The 19,150-nt window shown below is 45.2% G+C and overlaps 1 protein-coding gene across 5 annotated transcripts in view; it reads right to left on the bottom strand.

The window, feature by feature from the left end:
• Nucleotides 1-5,769: 5,769 nt before the first annotated feature.
• Nucleotides 5,770-19,150, bottom strand: part of ZYX (zyxin) — a 103,086-nt gene continuing 89,705 nt past the window's right edge. For all 5 annotated transcript variants that reach the window (XM_068258073.1, XM_068258075.1, XM_068258072.1 and 2 more), the window contains exons 6-9: nt 17,530-17,699; nt 11,083-11,261; nt 10,821-10,941; nt 5,770-6,688 (exon numbers count right to left, since the gene is read on the bottom strand). In XM_068258073.1, the coding sequence (XP_068114174.1) occupies nt 6,578-6,688; nt 10,821-10,941; nt 11,083-11,261; nt 17,530-17,699 (581 nt within the window). In that variant the 3' untranslated portion in view covers nt 5,770-6,577. The remainder of the gene's footprint in view (nt 6,689-10,820; nt 10,942-11,082; nt 11,262-17,529; nt 17,700-19,150) is intronic.

The raw sequence follows: 19,150 nt of genomic DNA, 5'->3' as shown, positions 1-19,150 counted from the left end.
ACTTTGACAAAAAGTCGCCCTGTGTAATACAATATAACTATGGCTTGATGGATATCATTTTAAAGCTCTCTTTCTCCTCTTTCTGACGGCACCTACATCGTTGCCCTACGCCTTTTAGTTTTCTCTATTTTCGCGATCAAAATCGCGGCCGCGGCAATTTCAATCACGAAAATAGCGAAAACTAAAAGGCGTAGGGTGGTGGTTTATATATCATTGGAAAGCGGAGAAAGAGAGCTTTAAAATGATGTGCATCTTTCCATAGTTTCTGCACTGCTCGGAGTCCCTTTAACCACTTCGCCATATCTGGACGCATATATCCGTCCAGATAGGCAGTGGTGCTGCAGCCGTGTGGTGCGCGCGATCGGGCGCGCACCCGCGCGCGCTCCCGCTGCCTCCCGCTGCCCCCCCGATCAGTGAATGGGAATATAATTCCCATTCACCGATCTAAGTCCCCGGCAGAAATACCGACGCTTTCTCATCAGAGAGCGTGGTATTTCTGCCCCCAGGAAACTTCTTATCTTCTTTTTAGTTCCTAGATGCGACATCGTTCGCATCTAGGAATTTTTTGAATGTGGCCATCTTGTGGCCAAATAGTAAACTGCACCCACATACCTGTATTGAATAAAAAAATACATTACATTACATCTAAAATTGGCTATTTACCTCCCAAACTAAAATTACCCAAATACATTTTTGTATTAAAAAAAAAATAAAAAAAATTACAATTAAAAAAAAAAAAACTACATAAATAGTTACCTAAGGGTCTGAACTTTTTAAATATACATGCCAAGAGAGTATCTTATTAATTTTTTTAAAATTATAAGCTTGTAAATAGTGATGGACGCAAATTGAAAAAATGCACCTTTATTTCTAAATAAAATATCGGCGCCATAAATTGTGATAGGGATGTAATTTAAATGGTGTAATAAGCGGGACAAATGGGCACATAAAATGCATGGGTTTTAATTACTGTAGCATGTATTAATTTTAAACTATAATGGCCAAAAACTGAGAAATAATGATTTTTTTCCATTTCTATCTTAATCTTCCTGTTAAAATGTATTTACAGTAAAGTGGCTCTTAGCAAAATGTACTACCTAAAGAAAGCCTAATTAGTGGCGGAAAAAACGAGATATAGATCAATTAATTTTGATAAGTAGCGATAAAGTTATTAGCGAATTAATGGGAGGTGAACATTGCTCGGATGCATAAGATTTTCGAAGCTGTAGGCTGAAGTGGTTAAACCCTGACACTGCAGGTGTCCTTGGAAGGATTTGCTGCTCCATATCAATTATGTACAGAGTGCTTAAGGGGGCTCGTTGTAAAAAATTACCCACAACCCCATTGCTGATAAGATACATATTATATTTAAAAAAAAAAAAATGCCTAAACTTCATATTGAAATTCTTAACTTGTCTCTGAAGCGTCTGACCATTTTCACACACAGTTATCACTGATGGAAGGCGTCAAATGCTCAATTTCTTGCAGTTATTTCTCCAACAAAGTGTTAAGCTATGTACCCACGTCGTGTGACGTCATGCATACCCACCAGCAGGAAGAAGTGTTGCTTGACGACCATTGTGCGGCGAGTATGGGGGTTTACATTAGGGCTGCAATAACCTTAACCTGCTATAGGGTACCAGAAGTGACTAGTACCTAAGAAATTGTCTGAAGTCCTTTTCTGTTTTCCAGTACAGCAAGTGTTAACAGAACTACTTTTTTGTCATCTATATGCATGAGGCAGCCAGACAGTTTAACCCCATGTCCTCGCTAGTAACTAAAAGGCAAAACACTTTTAACTAGCTGAGGAAACATTACTGATGAGGTTTTAGTGCTGAAACGTTCAAAGAGTCAATCCTTCTGTTTGTTTTGCAACTGAAATTTTACATCAGACTGTCATGGCTGCTGATTAGAATCCAGTCTTAAAAATTAATTTAAAATAAAATTATGAGAATCTGTTCTATGTCAATGTTTTATTTACCGTTAATACTAGACATACAATTCATTTATTTTCAGTTCAGGTTTGCGTTTAAGAACAGAGAATACCAGTTCCATAGGCAGCTGGCGAGTGTTAAAAAGGGCATTCAGCAAGTATTCCTGGGGAGTTGCAGGAAGCTTTCTGTAAGATGATGATGATGATTTGGGATCACTTTGATTTTCTGACTGCATGGTGCATTGTGCTTGCCATTACACCACAGCTGGTATTGGTTACCCTCAGGGCCACATTTACCATAAGGCACGGTAGGCACATGCCTACAGGCGCTGGATGATGAAAAGGCGGCTCAATTCCCTTCCACCCTGCTTTCCCATGTAGAGTCCTGATGAGAGTGTAAATGAGGTTACTCACCCAGCTCTTGACATTCCACTGATGAGATATCCCTTCAGTCACGGGGACCTCTAGCTACTTAGCATTAGGGAGCTAGAAGATGAGGAACCCCCATATTAATGGACAACTCTAGCTATTTAATACTGAGGGTTACCACTGGCTACCTAATACTAAGCGGCACCTTTAGCTACCTGTGAAGGGCAAGGGTAGTGAGGGAGAAGTGACAGCTGGGACAGCAGCACACTAGTGGTGCAGTTTGGTGGGGGTTTGTAGGTTCACGGAGGGCAAAGTCTAAGGTGCCAGGACATCTGTGCCTATGGGCTTCTGTGAGGTAAATCTGGTAGGAGTTGTGGGGGCACTGCAGGGTAACCAGGCCCAGACAGCCATCAGTGACTTAAAGTGCAGAACTAGCTCTAAATGCAGCCAGTATAGCCCAATTACTACATCATGACAGAGACTGATCTGTGCATCCCCTCCATTGAGAAAGAACAAAGTCCCAGACAGCTTCTCTGTGACTTTAGCTCGGGTCCTGCAGAGAAAAATATAAGCTTCCATAAAACAAGGATTTTCTGCAGTGCAGCTATAGGTGGAGCAATAGCAGTGACTGCATGCCCCCTTCCCCCTACAAATGACACAATATAATGAAAGGGATTTATAGACCAATAAACACTTCTGTGTGCCATATTTATTGATAGCGGGTTTTCTTCTTTCATAGCTAGAGAGACTCTGTGCTCTCCCTCTGACAAGCAGTAATGTGGTGATAAAAGCATGGTGATCAACACACAAACCCATACAAAGGGGCAGCAAAGGCAGTCATCAAGATATCTAAATTACCACAGTTGTGCTTGTGGCAGTACGAGACAGGACATGGCTGTTCGAAGCGCCATGCATCCCATTAGACCAGCACTCACTTTTATGCTGTTATATTTTTCAATAAAAGTATTTTTATGGCACAACTGGATGAAGAGCAACGGTGTTCTAGACAATCACTAATACCCACCTGCGGCTTACATTAACCTCTGCATTTCCTACCCTTGGCTTACACTCGAGTCAATCATTTTTTCCATTTTTTTAATGTAAAAATTGGAGAGGGTTGGCCTATTATCGGGTCAGCTTATATTTAAGTATATGGTAATCTATCAGAGAAAAAAAAATGGGTAGTGTCAGATCTGTGTTCAAAGTAAAGAAAGATCTAGCTGGTCCTTCCCCTCGACTCCAATCTGTGGGTGATTATGGTAAAAGGGGAGGAGTTTGGGCAATTCACAAACTCAGACTGTACACAGGATCTCCTTTCTTGGAAGCCAGTCAAGTCAGGCTTAACTTTTGCTGTGTAACCCATAATACTAAAGTGTTGGTGTTCAAATCCAGGTTTCTTCATTTAGAATCTCAGATTATACCGTACACCACAGTTCAGTGCCAACGCTAGTTGAGAGCACAGATGGATTAACATGAAACGGGGACCTAGGCAAGTAACCACTTTGGACCCACCCTTGGTGGCTAACTGGCTTTTTTTGGTAGAACTTGAAGGGGGATATGTTCAACTAGGCCTAGAGGGGTACATTAATTACAGTCACGGGCAATTTTGGGACAGGGTAAAGCTAAAAGATGGCTCACCCTGTGCCTGTACAAACTCCTGCCCAACAGTAATTACTATTCCCCCTCCGAGTAGTAGCAACTCAAGGGAGACTCCTAATTCACGCACCGGCTATTTTCAGTGGCCCAAATTACCTTTTCTTGTAGCTAATTTATGCGGCGGCCGGCTGAAACTCCGGAGTATCTCCGAATATCTCCCTAGGCAACTGCCAACCTTGCCTTGTGGATGATCCGGGTTATGGTACACATTATGCTTCACATAACTCAGATGCCTTCTTCCAAGCAGGAAGCATCGGACCCCGACCCCCATGACCCTCTCCTCTAGCTTTGGTGCTGAACTGCTGTGTATGGCATGATCCAAGTTTCCAAATGAGGATACCTGGAGCCAAACACCAACACTAGTACAGAAAGAACAGACCATAGGCCACGATGCACTAAGGTGTGTGTAACGTGTGTGGCCCCCTTCTGTATAAAACACTGAAAAATGAAGCAGACACCTCAGAATCCTGCACTTTACATGTAGTTTCTAATAACACTCCACTTAAAGAGAACCCGAGGTGGGTTTGAAGAATATTATCTGCATACAGAGGATGGATCTGCCTATACAGCCCAGCCTCTGTTGCTATCCCAAACCCCCCTAAGGGCCCCCTGCACTCTGCAATCCCTCATAAATCACAGCCACGCTGCTGACAAACAGCTTGTCAGAGCTGGCTGTGTTTATCTCTATAGTGTGAGTCTGCTGCTCTCCCCGCCTCCTGCAGAACTACAGTCCCCGCCTGCATTCCTTCCCTCCCTACTGATTGGAGGGAAGGGACAGGGGCAGGGACCGGAGCTCTGCAGGAGGCGGGGGAGCAGCTGAGACTGACACTACAGATGTAATCACAGCCATACAGCACGGCTGTGATTTATGAGGGATTGCAGAGTGCAGGGGGACCTTAGTGGGGTTTGGGATAGCAACAGAGGCTGGGCTGTATAGGCAGATCCAGCCTCTATATGCAGATAACATTCTTTAAACACACCTCGGGTTCTCTTTAAGGACAGCTCAGGCCAGGTGATGATTCCTCATAAACTTTACAGTCATCACTTGCATTCCTCTGTATGCATTAACATCCTATCTTTAAGTTTAGGACTCAGTCGTTAATTTAAGGATTTAGTCATTAACTTAAGTAATCACTCCTTAAAGGGGAACTTCAGCCTAAACAAACATACTGTCATTAAGTTACATTAGTTATGTTAATTAAAATAGATAGGTAATATAATCTCTTACCCTCCCTGTTTTAAAAGAACAGGCAAATGTTTGTGATTCACGGGGGCAGCCATCGTTTTGGTTGAAAGTAAGTGACAGGGAGCAGGAGACACAATTCCAACTATCCTGTGTCCTGATTACCCCACCCAGCTGCACACGCTAGGCTTTAATTTCAAATTCAAAATGTAAAAAAAAAAAAAAAAAAATATTGCCCCAAAACAGCAGAACAACATCATCAGAAATCCCATCATGCTTTGCACAGCATTAGGGGAAAAATGCCCGGGAAGTTTTCTTCTGTGCAGCTAAAAATGAGGCTTGTATAAGAGAAACAAAGTTCTGATGCTGTAAAACTGTTAAAGAAACACCAAACCTTTTCAGTGCTGCTGAGTCGATTTTTAGTCTGGAGGTTCACTTTAACTTAAGAAGAGAATCCTTATATTAAAGTTTGCCTGAGGTAAACTAAGTGAATTCTACATAATGTATCCCTATGGTGATAACAGTAAAAAAAAACAGCTCAGAATTATTATTAAAGACAAGAGATAAGATTAGTGATTTGTGGCCATAGAGAATAGTCATTGTGTAGAGTGAGGAGAACAAACTACAGTTTCATCTCAATTTTATCCATTTTAATAAGTAAGTTTATCATAAAAAAAGAAAAAAAGTTGCTATTAAAAAAATACGGTCCTATATACTTCCGAAGTTATCCACTCATTTTAAAAGTATTTCGGACAAGGGGAGGATGTGATCGATCGTTCGTTCGTTCATTTTCCAGTCTCTGTACACATCTATTGGCTGGGGGTCATTATTCTTAATGACCCCAGCCATTTCCTTTAGCCACATCAGAACCAAATTTTGGTTACAGACTTGTGTGTGCAAATTAATCAGTAACAGGTCCATGGCTTTAGTGAAAAATTAATTAGTGAAGAAAGAATATCTGGAGTGTACTAATAAAGTGTTTAAAAAAAACAAAACAACAAAAAACTCAAAGGGGAATACTATTGGTCATCCTGAGCCAAAAAAGCCAGCTAGGGCCTATGGGAATGGAATACAACAATTAAGAACTAGGGCCATGGCAGCTGCTAAAAAAAAAGTTGAAATTATCACTTAAAGTCACAAAATGAAAAAAAAAAATATATATATATATATAGGAAACATGTTAGAACTAAGACACAAAGTTGTTTTTGTTTTTTTTCTGGCAGGCTATAAGCAAAAGGTGTACTAACTAGTGGTTAGCAGCTAAGTGACGGCTGACCAGCAGTTAACTATCAGTTTCGGCAGAAAGCTGTAAACTAGTTAATATCCATAACACTGAACTACATTAGAAGCAGCAGCGTGGACGGAGGCGGTCATGGCGTCCGAGAGTCTTTGGTGGACAAGGCTGTTTGTAGTAAGAGGTGATAGCAGGGGTGGCATCAGTGGGCGGCCTGGGCCCGCTTTACGTGGCACTTCTTGCACAAAACATGGCCGTCCAATGGGAAGCATCCAGAATCGTCAGCCTCGACAGACAGAGGACAACCGCAATCCTAGAAGAGTAAACGGGATAAAGTTATCAGCGCTGTGCACATAACTCAAAGGAACACTATCAAAACAAGTGTTCTAAAATGACACGTACAAATAATGTCTAAGTAGCCGTGTAAACATTTTCCTGCTTTTCATGTTAAATTTTAGAGGCAAAAGCTGTGATTCACTGTGTGTAGATTTTAGCTACGTTTGGGATGTCTCATTTGCATAGGTGAATCTCTGCAGTCTGACATGCTAAGTGTAATATTGAAGCAGAGTTATATGGAATGGCTTTGGTATCAGGTTTCACACACTACAAATGTTTATGTTGCACATAAGATACATTTCCTCTGCTTTCATTAGACAGCTCTCAGAGACAGGCAGCTGCAGTGAGCGCTTTCTCTCACACACAGGGTTAACAGATGGAGTGTGAGGGAATCCCCCTCCTCTCAAGGTTTGCTGGCCCCTCAGAATCAGGCTAATCAATGTCAGTAAGTGTGAAAGGAATTTGATAACCGTAAACAAACAGATTAGCAGTCAAATGTATACACCAGTACTTAGGAGCACTTCCCAAAGATTCCTTTCTGTTTCAATTGTTTTTTATTGAAAAGTTTTGTAGGTGTTACAGTTCAATTATCAACAAGAACAAATTTCAACATTGGAAAACAGAAACAGCATAAAAAGTTTACAATCGACTCATCTTTAACCTGAGCAAGTAAAAGCCAGTTTAACACTAGTAATCTCAACATACTGATCTGTGGGTAGAACAGCTATTACAGTTAATAGTCAGATAAGGAGTTCCTAAACGCTGTCGTACAGGATAGTCCATCTACCAACTCTAACCCATAAGGGGTCGGGAGAGGACTAGTCTATCATACCTGACCAGTACCTATAGCTATGAAACCTATGCTCCAGCGAGATAGGTTTTGCTAATTACCTAGCATAAGCTAGGGTCAGCTCATTAGGTTCTAGTTGCGACAGGAAGTGCCAACGCGTGAAATAGAAAGAGGAGTATGTTCACATGTGATCAAATTCACAGACTTATTCTATCTAATTGAAAAAAACAAAAACATGTTAATCGATAGTGTTCCTTTAAAGTGGGTGTAAAGGCAAAAAGAAAATGTCAGATACTTACCTATGAACAGGGAAGGCTCTGGATCCTATGGAGTATTTCCTGTCCTCTATTGCTCCCCTTGTTATAGCGCTGTCACCCCCGTTGTGTGTACTTGACCAATTGGTTGAATACTCGTCTGTGAGCCCTTGGAAGGCTTCAGTAGCACTTGTGTTCCCGAGTGGCCCCGTACTGCGCATGCATGGGCGCAGGTGCATGCGTACTCGCACATGTGCAGAACTGTGCCGCCTGACTTCAGAAGAACTTGGGAACACAGAGCTTCTGAAGCAGCTCGAGGCGGCAAATTAAAAGGGGTTAGGCTTGGTGCACACCAGAGGAGTTTTTCTGAGCGTTTTGAGTTTTTAAATCTGCTGGTAATGTTATCCTATGTGTCTGTGCACACTGGAGCAATAAGGTTTTGTAAAAAAAACCCATAGCATTACATTGGGAAGAGCTTTTGAAACCTCTAAAAGCTCTTCCCAATGTAATGCTATGGGGTTTTTTTTTACAAAACCTCATCGCTCCAGTGTGCACAGACACAGGATAACATTAGCAGCAGATTTAAAAACTCAAACCGCTCAGAAAAACTCCTCTGGTGTGCACCAGGCCATAGAAGGCACTGTAATGGAGCGAGGGGTACAAGAGAGGACAGGGAAGGTTCTATAGGACCCAAAGCCTTCCTTGTCAATAGGTAAGTATCAAACTTTTTTTTGCCTTTACACTGAAGAGACACACAATGGACCTAAATAAAGTTCTGTCAGGTTTGACATCATCTCAGAACATTCATTATCTACATAACCCAGATTGAATTCATTAAAACATCGCCTTCTATGATTATTGCCTGTTCGCAAGACTTCAGCATCTCTCCGGACTTTGGGGAAGAAAAAAAAACAAAACAGTGGGATCCAAATGCAAGGCGAAGGAGAGAAAATAAGCAGCTGGGGGATCTACCAGGTCTATATACTGACCAGGTGCTTTATTTGCTGAAAACTGCTTCGAATTTATTATTACAGTAGAATCCCTTCAGGGTAGAATCCAAGGGACCGGGAAAAGTAGTTTAATATATCGGAAGTTTGCAATATTAGAAATGGTCATACTTAAAGGAAAACTTAAAGTGAGCCTAAAGCCGGTTAAAAAAAAATGAGATTAACTCACCTGGGGCTTCCCTCAGCCCCCTGCAGCCGATCGGTGCCCTCGCAGCTCCGGAATGCGAACAATCACTCGCGTTCCCATGCCTGACGGCCGGTGACGGCGAAACCGGAAGTCGTCGCCGGCGGGTCCAGAAGCATCGGACCGGAGCTGCGAGGGCACCGATCGGCTGCAGGGGGCTGAGGGAAGCCCCAGGTGAGTTAATCTCATTTTTTTTTAACCGGCTTTAGGTTCACTTTAAGTCAAAAATAAAAAAAAATGATATTTACTCACCCGGGGCATCCCTCAGCCCCCCGAAGCTGGATGGTGCTCTCGCAGCCCTGCTCCGATCGTCCTGTCCCCGCCGGCAGCTACTTCCGGGTTCGGCGATAGCCGCCGACAGGCTGGGAACGCGTTCCCAGCTGCTATATCACCCTCTATGCTGCTATAGCGTATATGTTATACGCTATATACTCTGCCTGGGGGACATCCGGGGCACCCCAGAATAGATCCAGGGCACGTGCCACTGATCTTTGGGGCTAGCAACGCCCCTGTTGCAGATACACTACTTATAGAGTGCTCCGCTGTCCACATGTCTGTGCAGTGTGGATGATGCTGTAGCATTGCAGCCATGCACAAGCAAGTCACAGGATGATAGGCAATTCCCTCAGTAATCAGGCAGCAGCTTACACAGGAAGCATAGGTCTGACGGAGTGGTACTTTTGAGGTAATTCACGCAGGCCCAGAGTAGTGTGCAGATAGCAATAAGGCTACAAGTGGCTGCCCACAGCTCATGGGTCTCCAACTGATGCATGACACATGTGCCCGCCTACTTTCCACTATAGCCGGATACAGAATACCACAGAAGCCAAAAGCAGGTTTACTACAGCAGAAGTTCTATTATATCTGGGCTTACTCTACTAGGCGTTACTGACATATACTGTATTTATAATGGTGCTTGGTCGGGACCTGGTCATTTAGTTTACTATACCCGAATTCTTACTATATCAGAATTTACTATGGGCTCGATTCACAAAGCGGTGATAACCTAGTTAAAGACTTTAGGCGTGATAACCATTTTATCATGCCTAAACTCAGTTTAGGCGTGATAAGTTTAGGCGTGATAAGTTTAGATCGCAAAGTCCCACGCGCAAAGCAGCGCCATTAAACTCTATGCGACGTTTCGCGCACCAGACTTTGCTAGCGCAAAACTTTTGATCAGCTGTGCACTGCGGTGCTAACCCAGTTGGTGCTATAGTTATCATGCTTAACTTATCACACCTAAACTTATCATGCCTAATCTGAGTTTAGGCATGATAAGGTGCTTTTCACCAGCGTGCTAACAGTTTGCACCGCTTTGTGAATCAAGCCCTATAAATTAGATTATACGGTATTTGCATGGGAGGTTTAAACCCACTTTAATCACAACAAACTGGTTGGTCCGGCCAAGGGGACAATAGATGACACACTTACCTACACAGGCTCTTAAAGGGACCCCGAGCAGAGGCATAAAATGAAAATTTGAACGTACCTGGAGCTTCCTTCCGCCCCCCCCCCCCCCCATAGCCAGCAAGGTCCTTCAGCGTCCTCTGGGCCCCCTCCGTGCTCTGTTGGGTCCGTGCAGTCGGCTCAATATGCGCCTGTCGCTGTAAGTGTCCTGCGCTGTTCAGTCATTCGAGAACTGTGCATACGCAGGGCGCTGCAGGCATGTGATTGAGTCGGTTGGACGGACTGGCCACGCATGCGCAGTTGCGCACAACTTCGGCAGGAGATGAGCACCGAAGGGAGCTGCCAGCCGGACCACAGAGGAAGCCCCAGGTAAGATCAGCTTTTCATTTCATGACTCTGCTCAGGGTCCCATCAAAACTCTGTTCAGATGATTAATTTACTTGCAAGGCAACACTCTCCAGGCTCACCTCACACTTGTAGCACATCATGTGGAAATTCTTGTCCAGGGCCACCACTCTGACAGTCTCATCCCGCCCAGGCTCTGGGGCAATCGGCTCCCCGCAAACTGAGCAACGAGGGGCGTACCGCCTGAAAGGGAAACAACAGGAGAAATTCAGGATGACGTCAGCAAAAAAAGGAAGTTACAAAAAACAACAAGGAGGGAAAAACAAAACCGAGGTAGACCTAGAAAAACGAGGCCAACCGTGAGGAAAGGGAAGAAAAACAAACCTGTGGTAATCTGCAACGCAGTGCGGCAGGTTATTCTGGTCCACAATAAATGGCTCCCCCTGCAGGGGGCGGTGGCACACTGCACAGGTGAAGCATTCTGGGTGGTAGGCTTTGCCCATCGCCTTCAGAACACGTTCTGTAATCTTCTTTTGGCAAACGGCACAACATTCCAATGTGTCCTGGAAAACAGGGTCAGTGTCACCAATGGTACTCAGATGGTCGCACATTCATACTATAGGTATTTATTCTTGTAAGAATTACTAATAAAGATGATAATGTGCTTATTTTACTAGTCATTATTAAAGATTTCCAGTACCAGCAACAATAATGCTGCAAGCAGTCCTCTAATTCTAATGTATACCTCTTTTTTGAGGTAAGAAAGAGGGACACTCAAGCCAAACCCCTAGCCACACCCCTAGCCACACCCCCAACATAAGTCAAGCATTCCATTCAGATTTCATATAAAAAATATGTTTTATAATTCAAAAACCACACTGGTCCTTTCTATCAGTTTTTATTTCCCTTCATATTAACATTTGAAAATAAGAAATGAAGGATGGAAATAAAATTTACAGCCAATGAAACATTTTAGTAGAAAACTACATACATACAGACACTGTACATGAGTCCTGAAAGAGGGACAAATGAGGAGGAAAGAGGGACAGAGGGACTGGGTCCCCAAAGAGGGACTTGTCCCTCCAAAAGAGGGACAGTTGGGAGCTATGCTAATGTCCAATTTTAATGTCCTTAAATCCGAGAGAGAGAGGCCGGGCACCAGGTTCCAGTACAAAAATCTTCACAGCTGTATTTCCCACATAGGCTTAACACACAGCAAACAGACAAGACAATTGGGGGATAGGAGGGTGACCCTGTAGCCTATCAGCCATTTTGCGGCAAGTATCACTTCTTCAGAGGCTTGTGCCTGTTAATGTCCTCAAGGTTTGGTTTTAAAGGGAAATTCTGTTTTTGTTCATAAAATCTGTGCGTTTTCAGTTTGATTCTAAATACATTGCAAGGATTGATGTCAAACGTTTTTCAGCTCGATAATGTTACTTTTTATGTGCATGTAAAAACATCAGCGTTCCACAGAACCTGGCGGAGAGCAGCGTCAGAGTTGCTGCTGGTCAATGATACATGGCTGGCGCACACCAAGAGCGGTTCTGAGCGGTTTTTAAAACGCTTGGGGATAGAAAACCACTTGGCTTATGTATTTCAATGGGATGGAGCACACCAGAGCGGTTCGTTTTTTCCTTGACACGCAAACTCAGGTCCTGCAGCATTTTTGGCTCAATGTTAAGTATAGCAAAGTGGAAAACCGCTCTGAAAAATGCTAGATCAGAGCGGTTTTCCAGGCATCTTGTTACAGAAGCTGTTCAGTATCGGCCTTACTGTAACAATATATAAATCTGCTACAGAAAAATGCTCCAAAAACACTAGGTATGTTTAGAAAATCGCTCTATACATGCCTAGAATCGCTAAGGAAAACAGCTTCAAAAACCTCTAGCGTTTGCAGATCCACTAGAGTTTTTTGGTGTGCACTGTCTAGGTGTTTAAAAGGCTCCAGTAAGCCTGCACCTATTCAAGTAAGGTGGCCTTGGGCAAGACTCCCTAACACTGCTACTGCCTCTAGAGCGCGCTCTAGTGGCTGCAGCTTTGGTGCTTTGAGTCCACCAGGAGAAAAGCGTGATATAAATGGTCTGTGTCTTGTCTTGCTTTGTGTAGCTAACTACCCCTGCAGCAAGGTCTTGGCAGCCTCATGGCAACAGTTCTTCTAACAGTATACAAAGTCCCGTTACCATGGTTCCAAAGAAGTGCTTCATTGAAGTTAAGTTACAATAATACTTGTGCAGTGGTGGTCTACTGAATTTGTATTGCAATCTTAAGTGGAAAGTGGCAAACCTGAGCTGAAAATTAAATGTGATCGAAGGAATGCTCCATCCTCCATTTTGAAAATGGCCATTACCCCATAACAGCTTCCTGGTCAGCACCCTGTTAAACTGTAATATCGCGCACTTGATCCGTAGAGGAACACGGACATTACCTTGCACATCAGTTGTCCTTTCAGTTCTGACAAAATCTTTGCAGAACTAGAAGGATTCATCGTAAGAACAAAATGGTGAGCTTCTGCGAAGAACTGATAGCAGGGCAAGTATAGAATATTCGTTAGCAGGTACATCTGGTGATTATGTTGCCGACAGCCTAACGCAAATCGGTGGCAGCAGAGAGAATAAATGGAGATGGTGTCATCTTGCAAGGAGCGGGATTAGATGGGAGCTCGCGCTCGCATGAGCTCCGATCCCTGTTTACAGAGAGCCGCAGCGATCAGCCTGCCAGCCAATGATTGGAGCTGGCAGGCTGAAGAAAAGTGAGAAGAAAAGGAGGTAAGGGTGCCAAGTTGCATGACCGAGCAATAAACTGTTTAAGTTGTGAAGTGTCATATTGTAAAAAGTGGCCTGTTCACTAGGGGGGGGGGGGGGGGGGGGGTTTATAAACCTCTGGTCCTCAAGTGGTAAAAGAGAAATTGTCGCGAAAATCTTAACATTTAAAACACATACAAATAGGAAGTACATTTCTCCCAGAGTAAAATGAGCCAAATTACTTTTTCCTATGTTGCTGTCACTTACAGTAGGTAGTAGAAATGTGACATTACTGACAGATTTTGGACTAGCCCATCTTCTCATAGGGGGGTTCTCAGGGTTTTCTTTATTTTTAAAAGCATTTAGTGAATGGCAGTTGCGCCGGTAAACTGCCAAAATAGTGTACAGCGAGCGGGAAGGCTGGCCAGCATCTTTGTATTAATCATTTTAGAGAATGTCTTTATAAAGAATAAAGGCCATGCTGAGAATCCCCCATGAAGAGATGGACTAGCCCAAAACCTGTCAGTAATGTCAGATTTCTACTACCTACTGTAAGTGACAACAACATAGGAGAGAAGTAATTTATGGCTCATTTTACTCTGGGAGAAATGTACTTCTTATTTGTATGTGTTTTACATTTTAAGATTTTCGCGACAGTTCCTCTTTAAGTACTTTTACCTGGTTCAGGTTCCCTTTAAGGCGAGATGTGGAATAACGCACGAGGAGTACTTCACGCTTGAGAAATCGCCCTTCGGATGATGGCTGCTATCCGGGGAACACGTTTCTATGCGCAGAGCACGAGTCTCATGTGAAGAATACAATTTGTCACAAGGAGCCGCTGCTATATACCAGGGAGAGATGTAATATAATGGCTTCCTGTGATCTCCGCTGACTCACACTCTAATATAATCCACTTACAGCACAAGATAGATAAACTTCCTTTCATCAGAGGCCGAGTTCAAGGCGGCGGGAACTGAATATTTCTGAGCAGCGAGAAAGGAAATTAAAAAATAATCTGCCCAGAATCAGGCAATTAGGGGGGACCGACACGCTAATAACTCTGCGATGAATCCATGAGGCCTGAATGATGACAGATGCTACACAGATCAGCCAATCAGACCTCATATTCTTCTGCTGCACAGATCAGCCAATCACTTCCCTTCTTCATTTGCTACACATACCAGCCAATCATATCCTTTCTTTTTCAGCTGCACAGACCAGCCAATCACATCTCACCTTCTCCTTCTTCACAGTCTAGCCAATCACATCTCACCTTCTTCTGCTTCACAGACCAGCCAATCACATCTCACTTTTTTCTGCTACACAGACCAGCCAATTACATCTCCCCTTCTTCTGCTTCACAGACCAGATAATCACATTTCCCCTTCTTCTGCTACACAGACGAGACTATCACATCTCTTCTTTTTCAGCTGCACAGACCAGCCAATCACATCTCCTCTTCTGCTTTACAGACAGGGCCAGCCCGCCCATGAGGCGGGGTGAAACTTTTGCCTCAGGCGGCACTTCTGGGGGGGGGGGGGCGACACCCGCCTGTCCGTGGGTGTGGGGGGCCGCCCGAGCTGGAGGGGATAGCGGGCAGGAAGGGGGGTATTGGGCCTACCTAAGTTGCTGCAGCTATTGTAAGAGGCAACGGGCGGGGATCACTCACCTCTGCCTCGTTCCAGCGTGTGCTCCACTGACGTCACTTCCTGCTACGCCGCGCACTGTATTGTGAGTGGGCGGCGTAGCAGGAAGTGATGTCAGTGGAGCACACGCTGGAACGAGGAAGAGGTGAGTGATCCCCGCCCGTTGCCTCTTACAATAGCTGCAGCAACGTAACTTTTTAAAGCTGGAGGAGAGCGGAGGACAGGGGACCCAGGCGAGGGAGGGGGGGGGTCAGACCTCCCCCCCCCCAGGCCCAATACCCCCTTCCTGCTCGCTATCCCCTTCAGCTCGGGTGGCCCCCCCACACCCATGGCTTGGGGGGGGGGGGGGCGGCAATTTCTTTAAAGATTGCCTCAGGCGGCAAAAAGTCTAGGGCCGGGCCTGTTTACAGACCAGCCAATCACATCTCTTTTTCTTCTGTTGTACAAACCACCCTATCACATCTCATTTCCTGCTGCACAGACCAACCAATCACATTCCACTTTCTTTTGCTGTGCAGACAAAATGGCGGATCTCACCCCCATGTGTGTAATTGCAGTGCCCAGCATGGCTGCGGGACTCTCGGCGGCCATCCAGCAGAAGGGCTATGGGAAAATGGCATCCGAAGCCCAGCACTGGAGTCTATTGTGTCTCCAGCCGCCATTTTCCTGTAGTCCCCGCTCTGCCTGTAAGTATAGAGATGGAGATTTGCAGCCGGAGCTGCAGCAGTGGAGGTCATTATGTGTATTTTGGGGGAAACTGCTGTCTGAGGGAGGGAATTAAGAGGGACCTGAAGTATGAGCTATATGAAGAATTGATTTCTTTTTAAACAATACCAGTTGCCTGGCAGCCCTGCTGATCCTTTCTCCCTAATGCGTTTAGCCATAGACCCAGGACAAGCATGCAGTTCAGATGATTCTGACTGAAGTCTGGCTGGATTAATTGCATGGTTGTTTCAGGTGTGTGGTTCAGACACTACTGCAGCCAAATAGATCAGCAGGGCTGCCAGGCAACTGGTATTGTTTAAAAGGAAATAAATATGGCAGCCCCCATATCCGTCTCACTTCAGTTGTCCTTTTACGGTAGCCAACCAAATCCTTCAGCTGCCAGTTGACGTACTCAGTGTTAAAGCGGATCCGAGATGAAAAACCAACTATAACAAGTAACTTGTCTATATATCTTATCTAAAGTTTAGATGGTTTACACAGCAAATCTAGCTGCGAACAGTTTTAATAGAATATGATTATTTATTCCTGTGATACAATGACAGCAGCCATGTTGTTTGTAAACATTACACAGAGGCAGGCTTATCTGTATCTTGAGCCATCAGCCTAATCCCCTCTCCTCCTCCCCTCACCCTCTGAAATCAATGGCTAGTAACACCTCCTCCTCCTACCCAGACTGAGCTACCATGAGCCCTTGCTACTGCCAAGGCTCTCTGAAACCCTGTGGGTGTGGCTTTTTTTAGTTTATAGGGAATTAGAGTATTAAAACAAAAACAAAAAAGTATTTGGCTTGATGAATGCCCTATAAATAATAGGAAAGGAACACAATTATGCAATGTGTAAAAGTTCACCTCGGATCCACTTTAACTTTGAGCAAAAATGCTTTGTAAAAATTGTTCTCCCTGAATAGAAAATGTATAAAATACTCTTTTACAAAATCAATCATGCAGCCTTAAGCCTTCAGCTTTGGACTGCTTTGCAGGTCTGCTGCCACCTAGTAGCTGAACTTCCAGTTCTGCCCGTCATTCATCGCCGCTCCCCTGCCTCCTGTATAGCGCGGCTCTCTGCCTAAGTCCTTTCCCTCCCCGCCTCTGTAAGCATCCTCCAATCGGAAGCAAGGCAGGGAGGGAAGGGACACAGGCGGGGAGCTGCACTATACAGGAGGTGGGGGAGCGGCAATGAATGACAGGCCGAGGTAAATAGCAGGCTAGCGACAATATGCGTGTCGCTACCCTGGTGCATTTTTTAATGAGGGACAACAGACCCCGGGGGTACTGATGGCACAATAGAAGGAAACAGAGGCTGGTCACTGTACACAAAACCTGCCTCTGTGTCCTGATAGGATTTGACAAACACGCCTCAGGTTCTCTTTATGAGGGGCGGACCTACTGTAGCATGTATGTGTGTGAAGTAGAATCCGGCAAACTAGAAAAACAGGCAGGTCATCTTGTTTTCAGCATTCTAGATTCTCAGCATAGCCGGGTAGATCAGTGCATTAGCCGCCCACAGCCGCCAGACAGGCAGTGCTGCCAGTACACTTGCTGAATATAAGTCAGGGACAGTGGATTAGCGCAGTGAGCTCGCACCATGATAAAGCCAGTCTATCAGCCCTAACAAACTGCTAACAGTCACTTAAATCAAATTAATGCCTGGCGATCATTTGTTAAGCTGCAGAGGCCGAGTTCTCTGCTGAGCGGCGATACTGCGGCGGCCGAGCTTACCTGATAGCAGTCCTCACACAGCGGACGCCCCTTGTTCTCGTAGTACTGCTGGCCCTGCAGCTGCTGGTCGCACTTGGAGCAAGTGAAGCAATGGACGTGGTATAAGTGTTCCCCAGCCCGCACCACCGTCTCTGTCCGCGAGAGTCCCTTACCGCAGAATCCGCAGAGATCTGAGGGGAGCAGCACACAACCATATCAATAATCATCATCATATCATACATTACGTCTGCAAACTCTAAATCCTAAAACTTTTTTCTGTAAAAAAAAAAAAAACACAACAACCTCCTAAAACAAAAGAGTGACATACTCACCAATGAAGAGGGAAGGGTCTGGGTCCCCTAGAGCCCACCCATTGCTCTATGCATTCCCTCATTCCACCACCGGGTCACCTTGCATCCCCTTGTTCCACCACCGGGCCTCCCTGCATTCCCTTGTTCCACCACTGGGCCTCCCTGCATCCCCTTTTTTCACCACCGGGCCTCCCTGCATCCTCTCTTTCCACCACCGGGCCGCCCTGCATCCCCTCGTTCCACCACCGGGCCTCCCTGCATCCCCTTGTTCCCCCCTCCGGGCCTCCCTGCATCCCCTTGTTCCACCACCGGGCCTCTCTGCATCCCCTTGTTCCACCACCGGGCCTCTCTGCATCCCCTTGTTCCACCACCGGGCCTCCCTGCATCCCCTTGTTCCACCACCGGGCCTCCCTGCATCCCCTTGTTCCACCACCGGGCCTCCCTGCATCCCCTTGTTCCACCACCGGGCCTCCCTGCATCCCCTTGTTTCACCACCGGGCCTCCCTGCATCCCCTTGTTTCACCACCGGGTCTCCCTGCATTCCCTTCTTCCACCACCAGGCCTCCTTGCATCCCGTCGTTCCACCACCAAGCCTCCCTGCATCCCCTTGTTTCACCACTGGGCCTCCCTGCTTCCCCTCTTTCCACCACCGGGCCTCCCTGCTTCCCCTCTTTCCACCACCGGGCCTCCCTGCATTCCCTCCTTCCATCACCGGGCCTCCTTGCATCCCGTCGTTCCACTACCGGGCCTACCTGCTTCCCTTATATATTATGCAAACTGCGCCCACCGTTAATAATGATCTATCATACAAAATGTCAAACAACCAGAGTCTTCGCTATCACAAATAGTCCACAGTGTACAATTGTATATAAATCAGTATGACAGCGCTCCTCTTCTTATTATCCTCAATACCTAGAAAAGAAAAAATGGCTCCACATAGTGCATTACTGCTAAACTTGCATCATCTTTATAAACACCACGCCAGTGATAAACCAAGTGCTCTTTAGTGTGCCACTTCTAGTGCAAACTTATCACCAACTTTAAGACAGTTCCAGGCTCACCAGATGTAGGCCACCTCATACACCAGGTGGGTCTATCGCATAAATCAATCCACAACGATCTGCTGCTCTCATGTATCATAAGCTTTTAATCCGGATTCTTCAATAAAACATAATAAACATAGCATAAAATCTTTTAAAATTGGGAGCTATGCCCCTGCGCTCATGTGCACTCACGTTATCCACAGATGAGTCTCCGCATATCGGGCTCTTGGCCCTGTGATGTACCACCTCCTATGGTCACGGCGTCCCGCTCCCCGCACTGGTGCATCA

This window comes from Hyperolius riggenbachi, chromosome 10 (assembly GCF_040937935.1).
Source record: "Hyperolius riggenbachi isolate aHypRig1 chromosome 10, aHypRig1.pri, whole genome shotgun sequence".
In the NCBI taxonomy this organism is placed as follows: Eukaryota; Metazoa; Chordata; class Amphibia; order Anura; family Hyperoliidae; genus Hyperolius; species Hyperolius riggenbachi.
Note: the sequence above shows the minus strand (reverse complement) of the source record. Positions and strands in the feature narration are given on the sequence as shown.